At 40.9% G+C, this 23,296-nt stretch overlaps 1 protein-coding gene across 1 annotated transcript; it reads right to left on the bottom strand.

Annotated features, from left to right (window-relative positions):
* Window positions 1-11,190: 11,190 nt before the first annotated feature.
* CD5L (CD5 molecule like) lies at window positions 11,191-21,134 on the bottom strand. Its single transcript, XM_033197362.1, has 6 exons — window positions 21,010-21,134; window positions 18,738-18,764; window positions 15,485-15,805; window positions 14,057-14,398; window positions 12,838-13,158; window positions 11,191-11,618 (listed from the first exon to the last, which is right to left on the bottom strand). The coding sequence occupies exons 1-6, from the start codon at window positions 21,035-21,037 to the stop codon at window positions 11,614-11,616; spliced, it is 1,044 nt and encodes a 347-aa protein (XP_033053253.1). The 5' UTR covers window positions 21,038-21,134; the 3' UTR covers window positions 11,191-11,613.
* Between the last annotated feature and the right edge of the window lie 2,162 nt (window positions 21,135-23,296).

Here is a 23,296-nt window from a genome sequence, read left to right as displayed (position 1 = left end):
GCTGAATTTCATCTTTGATACATCTACAACACTTTTCACCTTTGATAGGGATGTCTCCTGGATTGTTTCTAATCAGCACATTCTTCTTGTTCAGCAATATGGTCCCACTATGCCAACTTTCTCTAGTATAGTCATATTATGCAAACATGTCATTAAGCCAGGGACTGATGGGGCTGTCACCCAGGCTGTGTGTAGTGTCTGACCCTTGCTGCATATGATGACTTGTGTGCAGGGTCAACCTATTCATACAGATATATGCTTTGATATTTAAACTTTCAGTGTACCAGTAAATGAGCATGAAATCACTGAAAAATAAAATCATGGCAAATTACAATCTGGGGGATGTTTGAAAATGAAATACAGAAAATAAACATATGCAAATTAGCTTCAGGGCACTTGAGAAGGGTTCACCGTTAGTACTAACTCTGGCATTTGTAAAATTGCCCCTCTTTTCCCTCAAAATCAGGGTACTACCTATAATCTCTCCCATTGCTACCTTTAGCACATTAGGATTACCAGTTCTAGGCAAGTGAAGCCTAGATTAGGGATTGGAGGAGAATAAACTATCTTAATTTTCAACATTTCTTAAATCCGTGAGTGTCTAGGATTAAGAATAACTAGGATACGTGGAAAGTAACCTATTAGGGGAAAGATGCTATCAGGCAATGATGTCTAAGTCCAAGTATCCAGTTCAATGAGTATGACTGAGAAAAGAAGCTAGTCAGTGATACACAAAACTAGAGGGAAAAGGGAACAATGATGGTAACCAGGCTAACAGTGAAAGTGCTAAAAACAAATAGGTATCCCACAGATTTATTTATTGGCTTGGGATAGCCTGTGTGGGGATACGCTTGCTTAGTGTAAAGTTCCAGGACCAATGCAAAAAATTCTCCTGAAAGAGAACGTAGAGCCCTCTAAATCCAGGGTGTAAAGTTGTTTTTGCATACACCGTGCTGTTTCATCTCTCTCTTTTTCTTTTAATCTGTTGGGTTTTTTAATGTTTTAATTGACACATTATAATTGTACATATTTATGGGGCACAATTTGACGCTGCAATATAATACATATATATGTTGCACAGTGATAATCAAATCAGGGTGGTTGGCATATCCATTGTCTTGTGCAGTTTTCATTTCTGTGTGCAGTTTTCATTTCTGTGTGGTGAGAACATTCAAAGCCTCTTTCCCAGCTATTTTGCAATATATAATATCTTACTATTAACCATAGTCACCCTGCTGTGCAATAAAACACCAAACCTGATTCCTCCTATTGAATTGTCACCTTGTACCCGTTGACCAATCTTTCTCTCTCTTCCCTCCCCATCCCTTCCTCAGTGTCTGATAAATGTTATTCTATGCTATACTTCCATAATATCAACTTCTTATTTTTTCAGATTCCACATATAAGTAAGGTCATGTGGTATTTGTCTTTCTGTGTCTGGCTTAGTTCACTTAATATGATGTCCTCCAGGTTCATTCATGTTGTCACAAATGACAGGATTTCATTTTGTATGGCTGAATGGTATTCCGTTGCATATACACACACCACATTTTCTTCATGGATTCATCTGTTGTTGGGGCCTTAGGTTGATTCACATCACATCTCTTCCTGTGTGTCCTGCTCCAGTGCCTTCACAAGCTGTTCAGATTAAAATGTGTTTCCTCCTCCACAGATATAAAGGCTGTAACATTATTTGTTAAGCTCTCTCACACTTCTCTTTTTATAATGTGATAGTTCATGCATGCACACAAAAAAGTAACATGAATATAAATTGTGAAATACTATGATGAAATGAAAAACCATGAGCCTATCCCCACACTGTTTAAGAACCTGAACATAACTAATATGATAGTATTGCATCTACTTGAGTGTGCCTTTTCTAACCCACTCCTTGTGTACTCTCCAGAAGTAACTACCACTCTCAATATTTTGTTTACAGTTCTCTTTCTTAAAAATCAGCTTATTGAGTTATACTTAATACACATTGAAATGAACCCATCATAATTATATAATTCAATGATTTTTGACAAACATACACACTGATGTAAATGCAATCACTGTCATGATCTAGAACATTACCATCATCTCAACAGGTTTCCTTGTGTGCCTTCCCAGTCACCCCAAACCTCCCAGAACTAGGTAACTCTCCATCTGCTTTCTATAGATTTGATTTGCCTTTTCTAGAATTTCCTATAAATTGAAACATATAATATTTACTCTTTTGTTTCTAAGTTCTTTCCTTTGGCATAATATTTTTGAGATTCATCCATGTAGTATGAATAAAGCTACTATAAACACTCATGTACAAAATTTTGGGTAAATATTCCAGGGTGGAATTATTGAGTGAGAATATGCTTATCTTTTCAATAAACTTAAATTACTTCCCTATGTGATTTTTGCTATTTTGCATTCCCACCAGCAGTCTGAATTCCAGTTTCTCCATATCCTCTCCAACTTCTTTTTTTTTAAGCCAATTCAATGCATGTATAGAGATATCTTATGAGTTTAAATTGCATCTTTTGGCGGCCAATAAAGCTAAACATTTCTCGTATGTTTATTAGCCCTTTGTATATTTTCTTCCTTGAAATGTCTCTTCATATTATTCTCCTATTTATTTCATAGGCTGCTTGTCCAATTTTTGTCAAAAAACAAAAACAGAAAAAAGAGATCAGAATTATCTAATTTTGGTAAAGCCCAATTCATCTTTTTCTCTTGTATGGCTAATGCTTTTTTTTTTTTTTTTTTTTCTTGAGACAGGGTCTCACTTTGTGACCCAGGCTGGAGTGCAGTGGTATGATCATGTCTCACTACAGCCTCAACCTGCCAGGCCCAAGCGATCCTCCTGCCTTAGCCTTCTGAGTAGCTTGGACTACAGGAGCGCACTATCATACCCAACTAACTTTTTAATTATTATCTTTAATAGAGACAACAATGTGTGTAGTAAAGACAAATCTATATCCAGAGTAAGTGTCTATTCCAGTAAGGACAGAACACTACCCCTTCCATGATGGAAGTGGTCCCATGTAGTCAACCTGCCACCAGGTAACTGGCTGATTACTCCGGGAAGTAGTGCCATATTAGGGACTCAGTGTGGTCTCCACGGCTGGCATATTAAGCACTCCAAGGTGGCTGTAGCCAGGTGGCCCTTGGAGAGTGCAAGCTCATGATGCTGAGCCCCTGCATTAACTCCATCTTTCCACCATGGACACTTTGTTCATGAGCCCATTGGGCCACAACAGGGTTGGCTGGGGAAGGGGGCTGACCCACTTCCACAGAATGCGTCATTTTATCCACTTGATGATTAAAGTCCTCCTCTGCTGAGGTCACCCGTTGGTGAGCATTTACGTGGAACCCAAATATCTTCACATTTATTTCGCTAATTCAAAGAAGTCTATCTACATATCCCATCCCCAAATTTCCTTATTCACCAAATTTCCAGTCATCTTTCTTTCAAGTCTCTGACCATCCAGCCAAACTATTGCCCACAGCCCATGAATTTCTGTAGCGTTGCACTTCAGGTCATCTCTCCTTCCAAGTAAAGTGCACAACCAGGTGCACTGCTTTAAGTTTTGCTGACTGAAGATTTTTTTTTCACCACTGTCTTTTAGGAATGTCTCAGGAATGTGCTGCAGCTGTCCACTTTCACGTGGTGACTGCATATTATGTAGAACCATCTATAAATCAGGCCAGAGAGTCTTCTCTTCCTCTGTCAACTGATTGGAGGGAACTCCCCATGAAGCCAGAGGTACAGGCTGGGAGAGAGAAGGCAGTGTAGCAGGAGTGGAGATTGTGGATATTATAACCACTTCTTCATGTAATATCACTGAGGTACAAGGCCCCTAAATTACTTTCAGATTTATTTCCCACCCTCTGAAACAAAAATGTCTTACCAATAAGTCTAGAGCAGCTGCTACTTCTCACACACTAGATTCAATCAGCATAATGTCATCAATGTAATGGACCAGTGTTATATCTTGTGGAAGAGGCAGACACTCAAAATCTCTGTGAAGTATGTCATGATATAGGGCTGGAAAATTGAAATGCTCCTGAGGTAGGACAGTGAAAGTGTAGTGCTAGCCTTGCCAGCTGAAAGCAAAATGCTTCTGGTGAGCCCTATTGACAGAGATGGAGAAAGGGGCATTTTCCAGATTAGTAGCTATATGCCAGGTATGAGGGAATGTGTTAATTTGCTTAAGCAACGAAATCATATCTGGTACAGCAGCTGCAATTCATGTCACCTCATGGTTAAGCTTATGATAATCCACTGGCATTCTCTAGGACCCATCTGTCTTCTGCACTGGCCAAATAGGTGAGTTAAACAGAATTGTTGTAGGAATCACTACCCCTGCATCCTTAATGGTGTCCCTAATCTCTGCAATTCTTCCAAGAATGCAGTCTTGTTTTTAGCTTACTATTTTTCTAGGTGGAGGCAGTACTATTGGATTCTACTTGGACTTTACCATCACAGTAGCCTCATTCCACAGGTCAGAGAAACTATGTAGGATCTTTGTCAGCTGCTGAGTATATCTATTCCAATTATGTATTCCGGAACTGGGGTTATAACCACAGGATGGGTTCAGGGACCCATTGGACCCAATGTGAGGCAGACCTCAGCTAAAATTCCATTGATCACCTGAACTTCATAAGCTCCTGCTCTGACTTCTGGAGTACAATGATGTTTTGGGTCTTCTTTATTCAGAATGAATTAGGGCCAGAATCCAATAGTCCCCAAGAAGTCTGATTATTTTCTTTTCCCCAGTGCACAATTATCCTGGAAAAAGGCTATAGGTCCCTTTGGAGAGGCTTTAGAGAAAGATTACTAACAAATTTTTGGTATTGTACTGGTGTTCTTCCTCAAAGGGACCTGCCCTTTCCTTCATTCAGGAGGTTCTAGCTTTGTAAGTTGGCTCGACTCTAGAAATTGATTGAGGACTGTGACTCTCTGTTTCTATGATTTAGGTTAGGCTGTTGTTTCCTTGACCTAAAATGTTTCTGTTTATATAGATCAAGTAAGAAATTAGTAGGCTTCCTGTCTATTTCAATTCCAGAAACACATGATGATCTAGTCAGTGTCATAGGTCTCTGTGAGTCAGATAATTCTGATGGTTGCTTTGACTTTGTTGTCCACTTTGGTAACCACACCTACATAGCCTTTGGCAGTTGAATGCTATCACTTGGCCCCTGCCATCCTGGGATCCAATTACTCCTATTGCATTTTGATTTCCCAATTCAGTGACTGCAATTTCCACTGCAAGGCCAACCTACAGAGAAGAGTGATGACCGTTTTTCAGATGCCACGGCTCCCCTCAGAAATTTATTTCTCACAGCTAATGATAAAATGTATGTCTTCCGAACCATTCTAGTATGTGTAAGTAGGTCTTAAATGATAAAACCTCTTTAACAGTCCACTTTCCCTAAGTCATTGAATCCTTCTTCTACATTAAACCAAGGCAGTGTGTGCTGCCTCACTCTTTGTGGGCCACCTTTTGTTCCATGTTTTGTCCTACTAACCAAACAAACTGGGAGAGCCCTTTTCACCTTCCTGAGCTGCAAGATAAAAGAAGGAATATATACTTTGTAAGCCCATATCAATAAATTATGCCTAATCAAACTTAGGTTCCTTTCATCATTATCTTATACCTTTAGTATTCATTCCCACGTGTTCCCTAGATTTCTGTCTGTTTGAATTAGAAAAACTCAAGCAGTTCTTTATATTCACCTTTAGAGGCCTGTTGCAATGTGAGTATAGTTATAGATCTAGAATCAAAGAAAAGTGGTAGGAGGGTAGGAGTGGGTCCTGAGGAGAATCAACATTGTCTTTTATGACTCTGGGGAGGCCATACAGTTTCCTCAGGCAATGCAAGTTTAGTCCCTCAGATGGAATAGAGAGGTCAGTACCTCTTGGGTGTGGATGCCACTCTGCCAGATGTGGTTAGGCTTCCTTAGAGTTTTCTCACACATCCCCATCCTAACTTACAGGATCTCATTATTTCCCAATCAGTGCCTGCACTTTAATGGTAGATATGCTGAAGTTCCGGGGGTTAAGTTGCTTTGTAGTTTAGCCAGTTGCACAATTAAAATCCAGCATTTGATTTTCAGTAATCTCAACTCTGTAGCTACAGGAGATAAGGGTCTCCCTTCAGAGCACATATAAAAGTTTTCAGGTGACTAATGTGGTAATTGAGCTGTGAATTCAAATCCCCGAGTTCCTCTTTTTCTTTCACCACTTTGTCCAGTAGTATTAAGAGTAACCAGCTAACCTCATTGCATTTGCTAGTTTTCCAAAAATGTTTGAAAATATCATAAACATAGTCACTCAGCTTCTTGCTTCTTATGAGTGGTTGATTAGGAATATCTAATGTGTATATTTTTGTACCTTTATTACCAACTCAAGCCATGAACAAACAGTGCTATCTTTATTATTGTAAATAAAGTTACCAGGATTTTTATATCTAATCAGATCATAGAGCCAATTTTAGAAACCCCATAACCAATTCAGAAAATTTATCCTTAAAATTCCGTTCCTCTAGAATCTCTTTCAGTACCAAAATCTGTATTTTGTCAGAGTTCTTCACAGAAACAGAACAAATGGTGTGTGTGTGTGTGTGTGTTACAATTTATTTAACATTGGTACACACAATTATGGAGGCTGGGAATCTGCTGTGTGCAATGTGGAGACACAAGAAAGGTGGTGGTGTAGTTCCAGACTACGTCTGACGGCCTGAGAACTAGACCTGATGTTATAAGTTCTGATCCAACTGTGAAGGCCTGAGAATCAGGGGCACCAAGTATAAGTCCCAGTCCAAGGGCAGAAGAAGATCAATGTTCATCTCATGCAGTCATGTAGACAGTAAATGCTCCCTTCTTCTGTGTTTTTCTTCTATTCAGGCACTCAACAGATTAAATGATGCTGACCTACACTGGGAAATGCAAGATGCTTTATTCAGTCTACTGATACAAATGCTAACTCATCTGGAAACATCTTCACAGACACACCTAAAAATAATGTTTAACCAAATATATGGACACCCCATGACTCCGTGAAATGAACATACCGGTAGTTTCAGGGAAAGTATTCATCACAGGTAGTTTCAGGGAAAGTGTTAAGGAGGAGAAAAATAACCAAGACAGGGCCCAACCAGAGGTGTCTGGATAGGCAGCACAAGGTGGGGTCCAGAGGCAATCATAACTTAGTTGCAAATTCCCATGGTAGAGTAGTTAAAAGTGCCATTATCCCTTCTAGTTTCTTATCATTGCAACTTTATTAGCTCTTCCTCATGTTCCATTTTTTTCTAGAACCCAGAAGAAGGTTTATATTTGGCTTCTGCTTCAACCATTTCCCAGTATAACTCAAATTAACCTTTGATGGAGGAAGGGAAGAAATGAAGACTAAGTGGAGGAGGAGTGATTGAGTGGTTCTGGCTTCTATGTGGAGCAACAACTTAAGTCTCATTTCCTTGCAATGCCCTAGGAAGTCAGTGGGACCTCAGAGGGGAGTACCTCTAGGGTGCATCTAGAAAATGTAGACTCCATGGTGTAAAACCTAATAGTCAATTCATCTTACTTGGTCCAACAACGCAGTCAATACATATCTCCTTCTTGAAACACTTTCTTCATTTGGTTTAAATATACCAGTCTCATGCTTACTCCTACTTCACTGTCTTCTACACCTGTGATGGACAGGTCTTATGCATGCTGACAGCTTCCCCACTCAAGTGTCCATGTGTCTTAGCTTTTCTACCTGTAATTTTCACTGTTACTCAGGAGTTCACTCAGCCCATACACAAGGTTTAACACCAACAGGAGCAACTCTCAATCAATGGGATATGAGATTTGGTAGATAAATACTTCAGCTTACTCATTCCTTGATGAGAATATTTTGAAATAATTTTTACACAGTGCCTCAGAAGACCCCCAGTGAGATGGAGACTCGGTTGCCTCTAGCAGTAACCAACTTAGTAATGCTCGCTTTATTGAATTTTATTTCTTTCCTACTAACCTTCCTCAGTCTCTCATAAGTGTTTCCTGAAATTATGACCTAATAAAAAATCTGCACCTAAATCCTTGTTTCAAGGGAATCCAAGCCAAAGTTGGATTAAATGTTGGTTCTCTGAGGCTCTGTTCTTGGATCTCCTCTCTTTTTCTGTCTCACTCATTTTCTTGGGACTGAAATCCTTTAGTCTAATGGCTTTGAATACTATGCATGTGCAATGGTTTCCCAGGTTATGTATCCAAGCCCAGACCACTCATCTAAACTTTTATCTCCACATGGAGATCTAATAGGTATTAGACTTAACATGTCTAAACAGAGCTTCTGATAGCTCCTCTCCAAAAAATCTGCTCCTCTGGAAGACTTACCACAATTTAGTAAATCTGATGTGTTAGAGGAAAGGAGAGAAAGCCCATGTGGAGGGAATGTGTTGTTAGAGGACAACAGTAACATGAGATGAGGTTGAAGGAGTAGGCAGGGACCAGATCATGCACAGGCATTTAAGTCAAAGTAAGAAGTTTACATTTAACTCATGTGCAATGAGAAGCTCTCAAAGGCCCTTTAGCAGGGTTATAACCTGATTTAAATTACATTTTAACAGAGAAATGAGACATTGAGAATAATTGAAAGTTCATCAGGTAACAAAGTTGAAGAGGGCTTTTCCAACAGAGGAAACAGGAAGCATGAATCGCTGTCAGTTCTGATTTGCCTATCTTCTATAAACCACCTTCACTAGACGTTTAATTGATCTGTGTTTTAATGTGGAGGCCATGAGCTTTAAATGTCACCTTTGTAAAAGAATTATTGGGCATTTATACAACCAGGTCCACACAAAAGTAATATCTTGGAGTAATAGAAATAGAAATAGGCCTGTGTTTATAGCCCCTGGTCCTTATCTTTTCAGATCCATAAACATGATTTTACAAATGCAATGAGAGTCTATTCATTAGTAATAACTGGGTTTAGCTACTCACCCTTACAAAAAATTAATGAATTATCATTTTATGAATTTAAAATAAATATATTATCTGGGGTTCTTTTGGTTGGAAGTACAAAAACCAACATAAGTCAATCAAAAACTTCAAAAAAAATTATTATGTACAATACAGAAGTTTGTCACAGAACTCAAGGCCAGGAATGCCATTTGACCCCAGGAAGAGACAAGAATGAGAAACCAAAAATACTTTCTGGGTTTTCTGTGTGTTTCATCTATGTTCCCCTCTGAGCATCTGTTTCATTCTTACTCATGTATCTCTGTGGAAGGGCTTCCTCTGATTCTCTGATCCATGTGGTAAAGCATTTTCTTCCCTTCTCTGAAGCTAGGTTTCTCTACCTATTTTTCTCTGCTAGTTTTTAAATATTTATTAAACAAATTGAACTACAATGGAACCGCGGGTTAGGATGCAGAAACACACTCCAGTGTCATTAGCAGTCATGGGATCCCATAGCCAGTATTCAAGAGTCTAGCTCTTTCTGTAGGCAATCTGTCTCACATTTCATATCTGCATAATGAGGGTAAACATGACAAGCATGCCCTGAACCTAATGAATGGACAAGTCTGTCAGCAAATAGTATCAGTTCCATGCATTTCCTTAGGGACTCTTTTTTCAGAGGACCCAGTTATTCCACCATTTCAGCTTCACAGTGTCAGAGATTCATTCTCTCTTCAGTGTTTTTCATCCTTCGTTAAAATCTAGTGCCTTAAGAATGAATCCTCTAGGACAGGTAGTGACTTAGAGAATCACAGTTTTGCCTCCAGACTCCCAGCCAAGTGTTGGCCTCTCTCCCTCCCATTCGCCTCCCGTCCCACTGCACCCCTCCTCCCACTCTCTGTCTTTCCTTGACTGTTGAGCTGTTTTGACAGAATTAATTGAGTAAGGAGCCAGAGACCAGTGTGATTCTGGGTTAGAAACATAAATGCACTGGTTAGAAGAAAAAGCAAAAAAATGTCAGATACAGGCACGGCATTAGAGTTGGCTTATCAGACATGTGTTAGCCTGAAGTGCAGGAGCAGCAGAATTGACTTTGGGAACACAGGCTGGAGCAGAAATAGACCGGGAGACAGTTCCACACCCAGAGGACAGCTTTTTGCACATATGGTTGTATTTGCTGGAAAGTTCTCTTCTACTTAACCCTGTATGGGAGACTGCCATGGAGAATCTGACACAGCTGCTTCTCCATGTGCAGAAAGAGCACATCACACAGAGAAGCAACTGTTGAGACTGTGAAATCTGATTTATTATATAAGTGTAAATGTGTAAATGTAGCCATATAATAAGTACTCAGTCTAGCCTCAGAATCTAAAGTTGTCAATTTTTACAATCAAGTCTTGATTCTCTTATTTCTGTCTTGCCTCAAGCTTACAGGCCCCAAAGACTCAGTTAATTCACTTTCGCTTGGCATAAGACACAACTTTATCCCTCCCTGACCTCTTTCTGCCTCTTTCTTGACCTTTTACCAGTAACCAATTATTTTTCTTTGAATAAAGTAAAATGTATCTTTGACATCCCTCTTGTTAAACGTCAACCATGTTGGCAGGTTGTACAGGATGGACAACAAAGATTTTTACTGGGGAAATCAGAGGATGAAACATCGTTTTTTTTTTTTTTTTTTTTTTTTTTTTTTTTTTTAAATTTTTTTTTTTTTTTTTTTTTTTTTTTTTCTTTTTTTCTTTTTTATTATACTTTAAGTTCTAGGGTACATGTGCATAACGTTTATATCATGTATAACTCCCCAATGCAATCCCTCCCTCCTCCCCCCTCCCCATGATAGGCCCCAGTGTGTGATGTTCCCCTTCCCGAGTCCAAGTGATCTCATTGTTCAGTTCCCACCTATGAGTGAGAACATGCGGTGTTTGGTTTTCTCTTCTTGTGATAGTTTGCTAAGAATGATGGTTTCCAGCTGCATCCATGTCCCCACAAAGGATGCAAACTCATCCTTTTTGATGGCTGCATAGTATTCCATGGTGTATATGTGCCACCTTTTCTTAATCCAGAAACATCGTTTTTTAAGTGTCATGAAAAGGTCTAGGATTATAGGACACTGCTCTGCTCCTGAAAGAATTGTCTACTTACACTAAGAAATAACAGAATAGTAGGGTGTTACTATTATGATCACCTGAAGCTTGAGGAGAAAAAAAAGTAGTTCAATCACAAGAATTCTAAGCTTTTCCCCAAGTTTCAAGAAAATGTCTACCCACATTTTCCTTCAAATGTTCCTTTCATTGTTTCATTCCTTTAATGTTGTTTGCAGACATAGATCTTGCCTTAGTAATGGTCTGCACATTCGGTCAAAGTGACAGGTCTGATGATTCCAGGAAGCTTGGCAAGAGGCATGAAAGGCCAGAATCAATGTCAAGGGGTCAGAGGTGAGCGCAGGACACGTGGAAGCTCATCTTCCCCAGCAAGAGGGAACTCAACAGCTCACATCTACAGGCAGCAATGGGAGCTGCTTGTCCCTGAGAGCAAGGCATAAGCCCAGTATTCAGACTCCTGAGGGGATGAGGGAGTAGTGGCTCAAGCCTGAGCCCCAGAATGAGTACAAGGATAATCAGGGCTCAGGAGAACAAGCAGAGGGCAGGCAGGGCTAGTGGCGCCAGGTCAAGCATCAAGAACACCAGGATACTATCCTGTAAAGAGAAGAGGAAAATGCAGTAAGGATGGGTATAAAGGCCAGGAAGGAATTATTCACTTGAAACTCACATTAGCTAAGGAAGAAGTCTGGGGCTCAACACAGGAAAAAGAGCTAAGCTATGTACAGATCCCACACTGATGTGAGCCAGGCCAGAACCTGGTGCAGTATCCCAGGGACTTACTCAGCTAGCTCCATGTGAGTCACAAATAGTACTGATATCTATTAACATATCTTATCCTCACATAATCACAAAGTCTTTGAGGTAAACTAGACAAGCGTCTTTCTATTTTACCCATGAAAACACTTAGGTTCAGAGGAGTTAAGTGATTAACATTACACAGCTTCAAAGTAGCAGCAGCAGGGTCAAACCCTAGCCTCCTGCAGTTAAATTTATTCTTCTCTGGGCACTAACTGCTTCCCATATTCCTTGATCAACTATCAGTTCTTATCTAGTTCCAGAGTCAGTGGTTTAACCAAGTGGCCCCACATGGATTACATAATGGGGCTTCAGACCTGAGGCTTTTTTAAGTCAGCCACCCAGGGGCTGCACTTGCATTTTTTAACCAAATTGGGACAGGGCTTCTTCCTTCAATCTCCTGAAGAGGTCTGTAGTTCAGGGCTGGTATTGTGGTCTCTCTGATAAGACTCATGGGCATTCTCAAAAAGCCCTCTACCATAGTTCCACTCTCACAGACTAATTTAAAATCTAGGAGTGATGACAAATAGAACGAGGTAGAACCATCTTTCATAGTTTAACTTAGAGTTTCAAGGCTAGGGTCATCTAAGAGAATAACCTTGGGTTGAGAGTAAAGACTGTTTATTATGGTTCTACTATATGATGTGAAAGCAGTTTTAATGATTTTGAAGAGTTGCTTAGTTTCTCCAACTTTCACTTTATGTTTAATATAAAGATGTTGATCAAATAATTTTCAGAACACCTCTTGTTTTTTACATTCAATACCTGTATGTTCTCACAATCAATACCTGTATAGTGTCAGCCCTACCTCTACACACCAGCCCCAGGAATGCAACCCACCACAGGACCTGGACTTCCAGCCATATCCCTGGAAGTACTTATAGAGCAGGTGATGACTATGAGTAGCTTCATGGCGCTTGTGGAGATACCCTTTTCCCCAGAGTACACCCCCATCATTTCCTCTTCCTTTATCATCCTCCTTGCCAGCCCTTATGAACTCTCCATCTGTAGGACTTACCTGAGCAGATGACAGCCACATCTTCCTGGTGGGTGCAGTCGTGATATCCCCAAAATCTGTGCTGGCACTGCTCCAGGGACTGCTCCTCTCCCGAGCAATGAACATCATCCAGCCAGATGCGGCCAACCCCAGGGCCATAGCTTTTCTGGTCTTTGAAGGACGGAGAGAGGGACTTTCCACAGCCCAGTTGCTTGCATACCACCTGATCCTCCTTTTCTCCCCAGTTATCATCACAGACAGAGCCCCATACGCCCTTGTGCAGCACCTCCAGTCGCCCAGAGCAGAGCTTGTCTCCTCCTACTAGTCTCAAGTCAAAGGGATCTGCATGATGGGGGAGGAAGTCAGAGGTTGGAGACAGGAAGGGAAAGGAGAAAAATAGATCATTTATTTTTAAAATCTTTTCATTTTGTATTCTTTGTTTGCTTGTTTTGAGATATCATCTCACTCTGTTGCCCAGGCTGGAATGTAGTGGTGTGATCACCGCTCCCTGCAGCCTCAACCTCGAGGGCCCTAGTGATCCTCCCACCTCAGCCTCCCGAGGGAGGCTGTAGTCCCAGCTACAGATGCATGCCACCAAGTTCAGCTTTTTTTTTATTTTATTTTTTAGGAGATAGGGTTCTACGTATGTTGCTCAGTCTAGTCTCAAACTCTTGGTCTCAAGTGCTCCTCCCACCTTGGCTTCCCAAAGTGCTGGTATTATAGGCGTGAGCCACTGCAACTGGCCAAGAAGATCATCTACATCCTCACCACCCCCATAAGCACATTTGAAAATTTCCACCTGTATTTCTGTGATTAGAGCTCCTTCTCTAGCTCTCCATCAGGTTCTAACCCCTGTTGTCCAGGTCGGCTTCCCTCACAAGGATCTTTTCACTTCCCCATCTATTTTATAAATCTAATATTTATAAATGACATTCTAATAAGTTTTAAAAATTGAAGAACTTAACAGATATATAGAAAGATGTACCTTGTTCCTACAATATAGAATTTAAAATAATAAGAGTTCATATTAATATAGTGCTTAATATTTAAAGCATTTTCAGATACAAAATTGATTATTATTATATCCATTTCAAAAACAAAGGAATTAGTTATCTGCCCAGTTAAATAAGTTTGCAATGGTCCTTTGGTGCATGAGTAGCTCTTTGTAAATACTGTTTGAATGAGGTTCCACATAATTAAATTCATAAATAAACCTAGTCTCTGGATGCACAGGCATTACCTTCACATTCGACCCACGTGTCTTCATCATGGATGCAGGTGCTCTTCCCCCAAGACCCAGAAGGGCAATCCTGAAGGGTTGCTTCTCTTCCTGAGCACGACATCTGGCTCAGCCACATGGATCTTTGGCCCTGGGCAGGCTTGTTGCAGCGTTTTTGAGTCAGTACAGCCCTCCCACATCCCAGCTGCCGGCACACCACCTTTGCGGCCCGGAGGCTCCAGCCTGTCTGGCACACACTATACCACTGGTTCTGGTGCTTCACTTCCACGCGTCCCTTGCAATGCCCAGGGCCATCAGCCAGCCTGACATTCTCTGGGACTGGGGAGAAAGGGCTCTCTGGGTCTGAGGGGAAAGAAAGAGAGTGTGTCTGTTCCCTGCCAGAATATGGTCTTCTCAGTAAAGGGGGCCCAATGGACCCATCTCTCAGTTCTCGGTGTTCAGTACAAGGCATGCTAAAGTGCTTAACACTGCCTCATAGATGCCTGCTGAAAGAATGAATGAGGGAATTAATGAAGAAAATGTAGTTTCCAAATTCCAAGTTGAATCATTATCATTTCTGTAGCATTTTAGTTTTTCAAATTGTTTTCACGTTCAACTTGTCATTTGATCCTCACAAGAGATCTTGTATAGACTTTTAAAAATAAATACAATAACATACAAGATATGTCCAACACCAAATGCCTTTTGGTTCATTGTTGGCGCTGCAAACTAAATATATCAGATTAGTGCTCCCAACCCTCAATCTTTCTAAAAAATAGGACTGAGTCTTCAATGTCAAGGCAAAAGGTGACTGTTTCTCTAGAAACAAATTCTGTGGGGAGACAAAGAAAGAGGAGTCATGGACTAGCTCCTCAGTCACATCGCTGTCTAATGAACAAAAGAGAAGAGACTATTCATACATAGAAAGCAAGTATATGGGGGGAAGTAAAGGAACACAGACCTCTTTGTCTATGTATCTCTCTATCATCTATCCACCTATTAGATTGTGTTAGCTTCCTATGAGTATCTCCTGTCTACCTGACTAGAAGATAAACTCCTGGAAAACTGAGACTATTTTTAAAAAAGCATACATTATACTTTGTGAGCTCATTTCTTCCCCCATAACTCCATGCCCAGCTCCAGATACAAGATACTCTCTTCAACAAATGTTTAGTGGTGTGCATGTTGGCATGTGTGTAAACAAGAGAAACAAGTTCTCGTATAGATTGAAACTAAGATAAAAGTATTTGCTCAATCAAGTAGAAATAGCAGTTCTAGATGAAGATATTGTTTATCTCCAGCACTGACAATTGGGAAAGTGTGAAATGTGGGGGGTGAGGGGCCAATTAGCCATTGTATGAAAGTCTATGGTGGGGAGTGAAGACAAATAAGAGTGGCCACGAGGGGTATGGCAGCTGGCAAGTGGTCTGGGGCCCTTACCATACTCACTCTCACACAATGCCCCAGCATCTTCATTATGTAAACAATTGTAAGCTTCTTCTTGCTCACATTGAGCCAGTGTATCTTCTGTTCCTGTGCAACCGACCTCTTGGATGAAGACCTTTTGCTCGTTTTCTGCTGGTGGCTCATATAAAATACCACTGGGGGTTCCGTTGGCAGCTCCACAGCCCAGCTCCTGGCACACTACAGCCACATCCTTAATGTCCCAGCCATCATCACACACGGTGCCCCACTGGCCATTCTGTTTCACCTCCACCCGCCCTTCACAGCGGTGGAGGCCCCCCACCAACCGCACTCCAGATGGAGACGCTGCAAAGAGACAGGTTATAGCTAGAGACCTGAGAGGAGCTCAGAGGGTCCTTAGGTATGTACTCAGTCAATCTGGGACTCTTCCACCATTCAAATGGTGTAGAGTGTTGGGGAACTAGAAATGAGGGATCAGAAGAAAAGGCGAGGAAGAGGAGCTTCAGAACTCCATCTCTGAGTTCTGGTTCTGCTACAGCCTTAATGGTACGCTGCCAAGAAACTCTACTTCAAGATACCTGGACATGACTGCTGGCATTATCAGGTTGAATATTAAGGAAAAGAGGTTGGTTGAAGATCCAGCAGAGTTTTAGATTCTCTGGAGGTCAGAATCAGAAGGACCTAAAGAGATCACAAAGTCCACCCCATTATTTTACAGATGAGGACAATCATCCTCATGAAAGTGGTGGTCCTATGGCTACATTGTCCAAAAGAGGAAACCCCGGACCCGAACAGAGGTGTAAAGAGAATATCTGTTGTGTTTTTCTCCTTCTTGACTCTGTCTCTCTCCATGGCAGCCAGATTGAGGCAGAGTGTCTATAATTCAGGCTGAACAACCTAACTATCTCTCACTCTCAGTGGCCAATCCATGCCCATCCTTGCTGCTTCCTATAAAATTGTTCCTTGTTCGAGTACCCACCTCAGAAGAAATACAGAGCACTGGGAGAGGGAAGAGTCAGAGTCTCAGAGCCCCAAGAGTTTGATCTAATTCTATAGACTAGAAGCATAAGAGAGGATCCATGGAACCTCCAGATAAGTTATGAGAAATCTACGACTTGGTTCAGTTTCATGTCTAGAACTCTGGAAGTAGAAAAGACTAACAGAAGTGGGGTGCGATGGCTCATGCCTGTAATCCCAGCACTTTGGGAGGCTAAGTCAAGTGGATCACTTGAGGTCAGGAGTTTAAAATCAGCCTGGACAACATGGTGAAACCCTGTCTCTACTAAAAAATAAATAAATAAATACAAAAATTAGCCAGAAATCGCTTGAACCCAGGAGTCGGAGGTTGTAGTGAGCCGAGACCATGTCACTTCACTCCAGCCTGGGCAACAGCGACACTCCATCTTGAAAAAAGAGAGAAAAAGAAAAGACTAACAGAAATTATCTTCCTTCCACCAAGACATGCAAGGAGAGTAGAGATGGCTGTGTAGGGAGACCAGGGAAGAGCCTATTAGACAGCAAACAATTGTTAGGTGAGTACTATATTTCTATTTTGTTTGTTTGGTTTTTAGTGAACTCAGAGAACAGCGATGAACAAGAGAGATAGCATTGCTGCCCTCAGGAAGCTTATATTAAGCTTGGCAATCCCACCAAGCCTCCTGCAGCCTCAGATCAATATAGCAGAGGCTGAATTTGCCATGTTTACATGGAGAGAGACAGTTAGCTGAGAGAGTTCTGGTGCACCAGGAGAGGCCACGTTTGGACTGGAAGTCTATGGCCTATTGGAAGATGAACAGCTTAATAAGGGCCAACTTGGTTCACATGGGATGACCCAGATTGCATGCATGGATGGAACATGACTTCTGAGGACCAGATTTCTCACAGACTGCCTTGTCTCAACTGCACACAAACTCCCCAGAGTTTAGAATCAATCCAAGAGAAGTAGTTCAGTGAGAAAACTCTAACCTGGCTAATTTTAAACTGCATCGGGAAGTTTATGTTTAGTTCATGCATTTGTTTTTTTGTTTCTTTCCTTTTCTTCCTTAAATTTTTTTGGGAAAAAATATATAAAAATGGAGGCTATAGATAGCAATTAAAAATTAACCATAAAAAATAAGGCTTTTATATAAACCATAAAAACTAAGAAAAGTTTTCATTTTCACACAACTGAGTTTAAGGCTCATAGATCTGGATAAAAATATAATTTAAGAGCAGTTACCCAAAAATGTTTTTTATCTTCATGAGTAGCATGAACCATAAATAATTTTGGGGTCATTGTATCTGAGATTAGAGTTTGGATTGGCATTATTGCATACTACAGGAAATACTAGCTATCAGGATTAACAGTATATTTTCTTTCCTTGCTGATTACAAAATTCTCAATTTTTAATCAGTTTTCATTTTCTATGGGGTAGAAGACTGAAATAGCCATGGGAAAGAAGAAATAAATAAAAAAAAACAAAAAATGCGTAAACAAGAAATTCAGGGAAAGAAGAAATAAATTTAAAAAACAAACATTTTTAAAACAAGAAATTCAGCTTGATAAAAACAGAAGGGTTGAGAAAATAATAATCTGAATGTCCAGATAAGAACCCAGGAAGGTTGCATCCATCAGGGTATAGAATTCTCCACACCAATAGCAATGTTTCTGGCTGCCCCTCTCTGGTAAAGTCTCTATGATCAAGCAGAAAGGGAGACTGGAGGGATAATATGCAAGAAACTGATAATCCACAACCTGTAGCCTCCCCTTCTATAAACTCATTCTCTCTGCACCTTTTCCTTGGGTTTACAATTTGTGTATTACCCAAAGACTCCCTGAGCAGGAAATCCAGCCTATACTCTGCTGGTCAAGCTATGTGCTGCAAGCAACAGTGCATTTCTAATTCAAACAAAGATACCATTAAGCCTGGCAGGGGGACCTGGATATACTGGAAACCAACAGGAAGAAACCAAAAGGAAGTTCATTTTTCAGGTATGCCCATAAGGCAGTGAAGTGCATTCTAGATCTGAAATGAACCTAGCTCTTACTTGGATGCTGGCCAAGTGGCCACAGAAACCAAGTAGGGACAGGTGCCCTGCCAGGGTAAACCACCCAAACCCTTCTAAATTCTGGAGGTGGAAATCTGCCCACACAAGACTGAGTGGGTGAGGTAGGAAGCCAGAAAGGAAATGTGCTGGGCCTGTTTTGAAACAGTCTTTCTCTGTGGCTCAAGAAGTTTCAAAATTTCACCTCTCCTGAGCTTGAGGCCTCCCTCTCAGAAATCCCCAAAAATCTTACCTAGGAATGCAGGTCTGGTGCAAATGGCTGGTGAAGAAAGAAGGAAATGAGTGAAGTCAATTTCCAAGACTTTATTCAAAGAACACGACTCTCTAGAAAGCCTTCGCAGAACCGTGTGAGACAAGAGTGGTAGATGCAGCACCTCCAATGTCAGTCCTGTTGGGACCTTCTTCTGGGATGACCATCTTCCAAGGACACAGGGACACTGGCTAGAAATCACAGAGACCAATTCTACCACAGCTAACTGGTTCAGCCTGTTTCCTTCACACACGGTGGTGGATAGATTGGTTTTCTATTCTAGTCAATTAGATTGATTGGTTATTACTGCCTGAAGTAAAAGTGTGGTGATGCAGCCTCTTGGCACAACAAGAAAGAGTGCTGGAGGCCACTGGGAAGATGCACTGGCCAGGGGAGATAAAGATGCCACGGTGAGCAGTGCAGAAAGTAGGGCAAAGGGGCAGGATATGCCTGTGTTCATTGGCACAGCATTTAGACCAGGTAAGCAAACTCTTACTGTAAAAGGCCAGACAGTAATATTTTCAGTTTTGTGGGCCATATAGGGTCTGTTGCAACCACTCAGCTCTGCCATTGTAGCCTGAGGACAGTCTCATATATGTATGCAAATGAGGATGGCTATGCTACATTAAACCTTTATTTATTAGACACTGAAATTTAAATTTCTTGTCATTTTCATGTGTCATAAAATATTATTTTTCTTTTGTTTTTTCCTACCATTTAAAATTATAAACCTCATTATCAGCTTGCAGGCTGTTTTAGCTGATTTAGATGAATAGCTCAGAAAGTAGCTCTATATGTAGTTCCAAACCTCCAGATTCCAGCAGCAGCCTGTCTTTAACACATGGGAGATTCTTCCTACAGGATCTCTGCATATTTGGACTCCTTTCTCCATAAGGTCCCTCCTAATGCTGTAGAGAGTCCTGAACCCTGTAACCTTCAGAAGTCACTGAGGCCTATGCATTTTCAACTGCAAAACACCCACCTCCCCCATCTTACAGGATTTTTCGGAAGGAGCAAATATCTTTGGACCTCCAGCCTACAGTTTTTCAGGCAGATTCAAGTGGTTTACCCTGGAATATTTTCTTTCCTTGGTTTCCAAATAACTTCTCATTACCCTTATTCCCTTAATCTTTAGAATGTGACCACTCTCAGACTCAATGAGGCCTTCTCTGCAACCGTCCAAAACTCAAGGTTATATTATACATAATGGGAAAAATTGCATAACCACCACCCCAGCATGTGTACATGTGAAGGAAAGTGAGCATGGCAAGCCTGATATGCAGGTGCAAACATGATATGGCCAGTAAGTGACTCTGAAGCTCTGCAGTAGGGTGGGTAACTGCAGAAGGCATGGACCAGAAAGGCTTCATGAAGCATGAGCCTGGAAGACCTAGTAGTATATCCATGAGGGGCAGGACTAGCCATTGAGTGGTGTGGGGGGTGTATGGATGTTTAAGATGTGGTCAGTCCCTTACATTGAACACAAAAGTGTCCTGTTGAGAGGCTTGCATGGGCTTTGGTGATGCAGTAGGTCATCAAGACATAAAAGTGGATGTGATTGATTAGTGTAGGGACTTACCAGGCCTTGCTAGATGCTTTATATTAGTTATCTTATAAAAAATACTGCTAAAAACCTCTGAGGAACGTAATCTTATCCTCACTTCACAGATGAGAGAGCAAGATTTCAGAGAGGTATGGTAACCTACGAATTCATAAAGCTAAGAAATCAAAAAGGCAGGATTGAAAACCAGGTCTCCTTTGCTCCACAATCACCAGATTAACTACGTTAATCTCTAGATTACTCTAAGCAATGAGAAACTGAAGAAAATTTTTAAAAAAAATTATATGAAACACTTTTCAGAGGAAACCAGACAATATGATCAATGAAAGGTGATTGTCTTGCAGTTCTACTTCCTTTCCTGGCTCTACTTGCTGCTACTTGGTGCCCATTCATTTGTCTTCTTACTAATAGTACATTTAGAAACATTTATGTAAAAAGAGAAATGGGATAAACTATCATTACTCTGTCATTACAAATATAGGAAAATAGAAAAAAATCTGATAAAGTGAATTACAAATGTGTATGGATTCAGTGGCTTTTTAAGGATTAGACTAGTTACCAAATGTAGAAAGGAAGGAGAAGCTCACCCTTGAAAAACATCTAAATCTGTTCCAGGTTCACAGGGAGAAAGTTCTCCTAATCAAAGTTCCAGAAAACTGTGAAGCCTAAACCAGCAGGTGCAGAGATACTCACCAAGGATCAAGGAGAATAGTAGAGCCATGACCAAGGCAGCTGAAGATGATGAGCTGAAATTTAAGGCTGGAAGGAGGGCCCCAGGCAGCAATATTTAGTTTGAGCTCCAAATATGTTAAGAGGAGGGACAAAGACAGGTCCTGAGTGTGGTCAAAGCATTATCAGATAATCAGAAACCAATAGACTTGGGAGGCAGAACTGACAGAGCTGGGCTTGCTGAAATCAGCATGTTCCAGAAGAAGGAAGGTGGCCAGAACTGGTAGAAAATTGCTGAACACAAAACAGAAACAGGCTGTCATGACTTGGTTCTGCTGTAAGTCCAGCTCCATCCATCTCTGCTATAGCCCTTTTGTTATGTAAACAGAGGAAACATCTCCCACAAGGAAAGGCAGGTACCAAAAATACGGTCATCTCTCAGTAGAAGACAAGGCAGTACTTAGTCTCCAAGGATGGTTTGCAAGGGAAGTAAGTCAATTTTTATTCCTTTACCCAAGAGGGAAGTGTCTAGAAAATTTGGAAGCCAGAAGCCACAGGATAAATGCAGAGTTGCCCTTGGAGGTATACCCCATAAAGCATGATCCATGGTGCCAATCTCCGCATATAGGCCTGACTTTATTGGCTTCAAACCAGCTTTCTCAGTACTAAGCAGAGGGTCCAATATACAAGTTTGTTATTTTTCTGTGCTTCTGCTGGTGTATGCCCATCTTTGGAAGCTGGATGGAAACAGATCCCTGAGGCGAGGGGCATCACAATCATTGAACTCAAGTTGTCTGTAGGTCTAAGACATTACGGACAGAGATTAAGCAGTAAGACCCCCTAAAGCCCCTCTGTCTTGTTATATTATTAAGTATAACTATGCTTCATGAGCTATTCTACTCTAGATTGATCAAGCAATCAATTTTGTATGCTAACATAATCCTGCATTCCAAGCAGGGTAATTGTTCCTCTACAGTGAGACATTTTTGCTTCTTTGTAATATTCAGGTCACTCAGCAGAAATCTTGGTTCATTGTAGCATTCATTTTTAATCCCGCGTTTCTTCACTTACTTAATATTGTATTCAAGGAAAAGTTTTTAGCACTCATGAATGCCAGGTAGTACATGAAGGAACAAGGGATAGTTTTGCACTGTAAAAGTATATGGTCTAGTAGTTGTGATAGCATGTGGAAACTGCTGTTAAGAGAGAAAAGTATAAGAAATTTTGGAGGCCAGGCAAAGTGGTTCATATCTGTAATCCCAGCACTTTGGGAGGCCAAAGTGGGAGGATTGCTTGAGCCCAGGAGTTTGAGGCTGCAGTGAGCTATGATCAGGCCACTGCACTTCAGCCTGAGTGATAGAATGAGACTCCATCTTTGAAAAAAAAAAAAAGAAATGAAATGAAACTTTGGAGGAAATGGTTACTCTGTTTGGATCTAATCAGAGAAGACTTCACAGTAATGATGATACTTGAGCAGGGGTTTAGGATGAGTTAAGTGGAGAATCCGAATAGGTAAATATTTTGCCATGCATATGCAGACAAGTGAAACATCATTACTTATTTAAGGAACCACAGGTAGTTTGGAATGACTGGATTATAGCCTGCTTAGTGATCAGGGGCCAGGGGTTACTGATGTTGAAAGTAAAGACACTAGATGATAAGCAAGTAGCAACAAGAGCCAGATAATTGAGGGTCTATTATGAATGGGTTTATAAATGCTAACTATTCACATCCTTCCCTCTCTAGATTCTGAAGTGACACAGCAATAGGGACAAAATTCAGAAAAGCTTCAAAATATCATCTTTACTGTTGATGAAGCTACATTAGACTGCCACTGGGATCTAAGGTTCTATGCATTTACCTTCATTCTTCAGGAGCCAGATGTGCACAACTGAGTTTACCCTTGGAAAAGAAAAGACTTTGTGTGGCTTGAGGGAAGACAAACCTATTAGCAAACACAGGTTTCATAATTCAGAAATATATTTTCCCCATTCCATGTGGAAAATTGAGTGAAGGAAGAGGAGAAAAGAAAAATAAAACTTTTCCCCCCAATATAGTATTTTATGAACAGGCGTGAGAACATGAAGAAAGGAAAAGGAAACTTTTTAGCCAGGAAGGATATTATCCCACAGGACACAGGAGGTCACCGAAGGGTGTTACACATTTGAGGTATGTATTTTGGTTGCAGCACTGAGGAGGATTTGGGATGGAGGAGATCACTAATGGGACATTAAGACCCATTAAGAGATCACTGCACCAGAGAGAGCAGAGGAGGACTTCAGTAGGAGGTAGAAGAACGTACCTGAAACCT

This window comes from Trachypithecus francoisi, unplaced genomic scaffold (genome assembly GCF_009764315.1).
Source record: "Trachypithecus francoisi isolate TF-2019V2 unplaced genomic scaffold, Tfra_2.0 Lachesis_group5, whole genome shotgun sequence".
Taxonomy (NCBI): domain Eukaryota; kingdom Metazoa; phylum Chordata; class Mammalia; order Primates; family Cercopithecidae; genus Trachypithecus; species Trachypithecus francoisi.
This window is presented reverse-complemented; position numbering and strand designations above follow the sequence as displayed.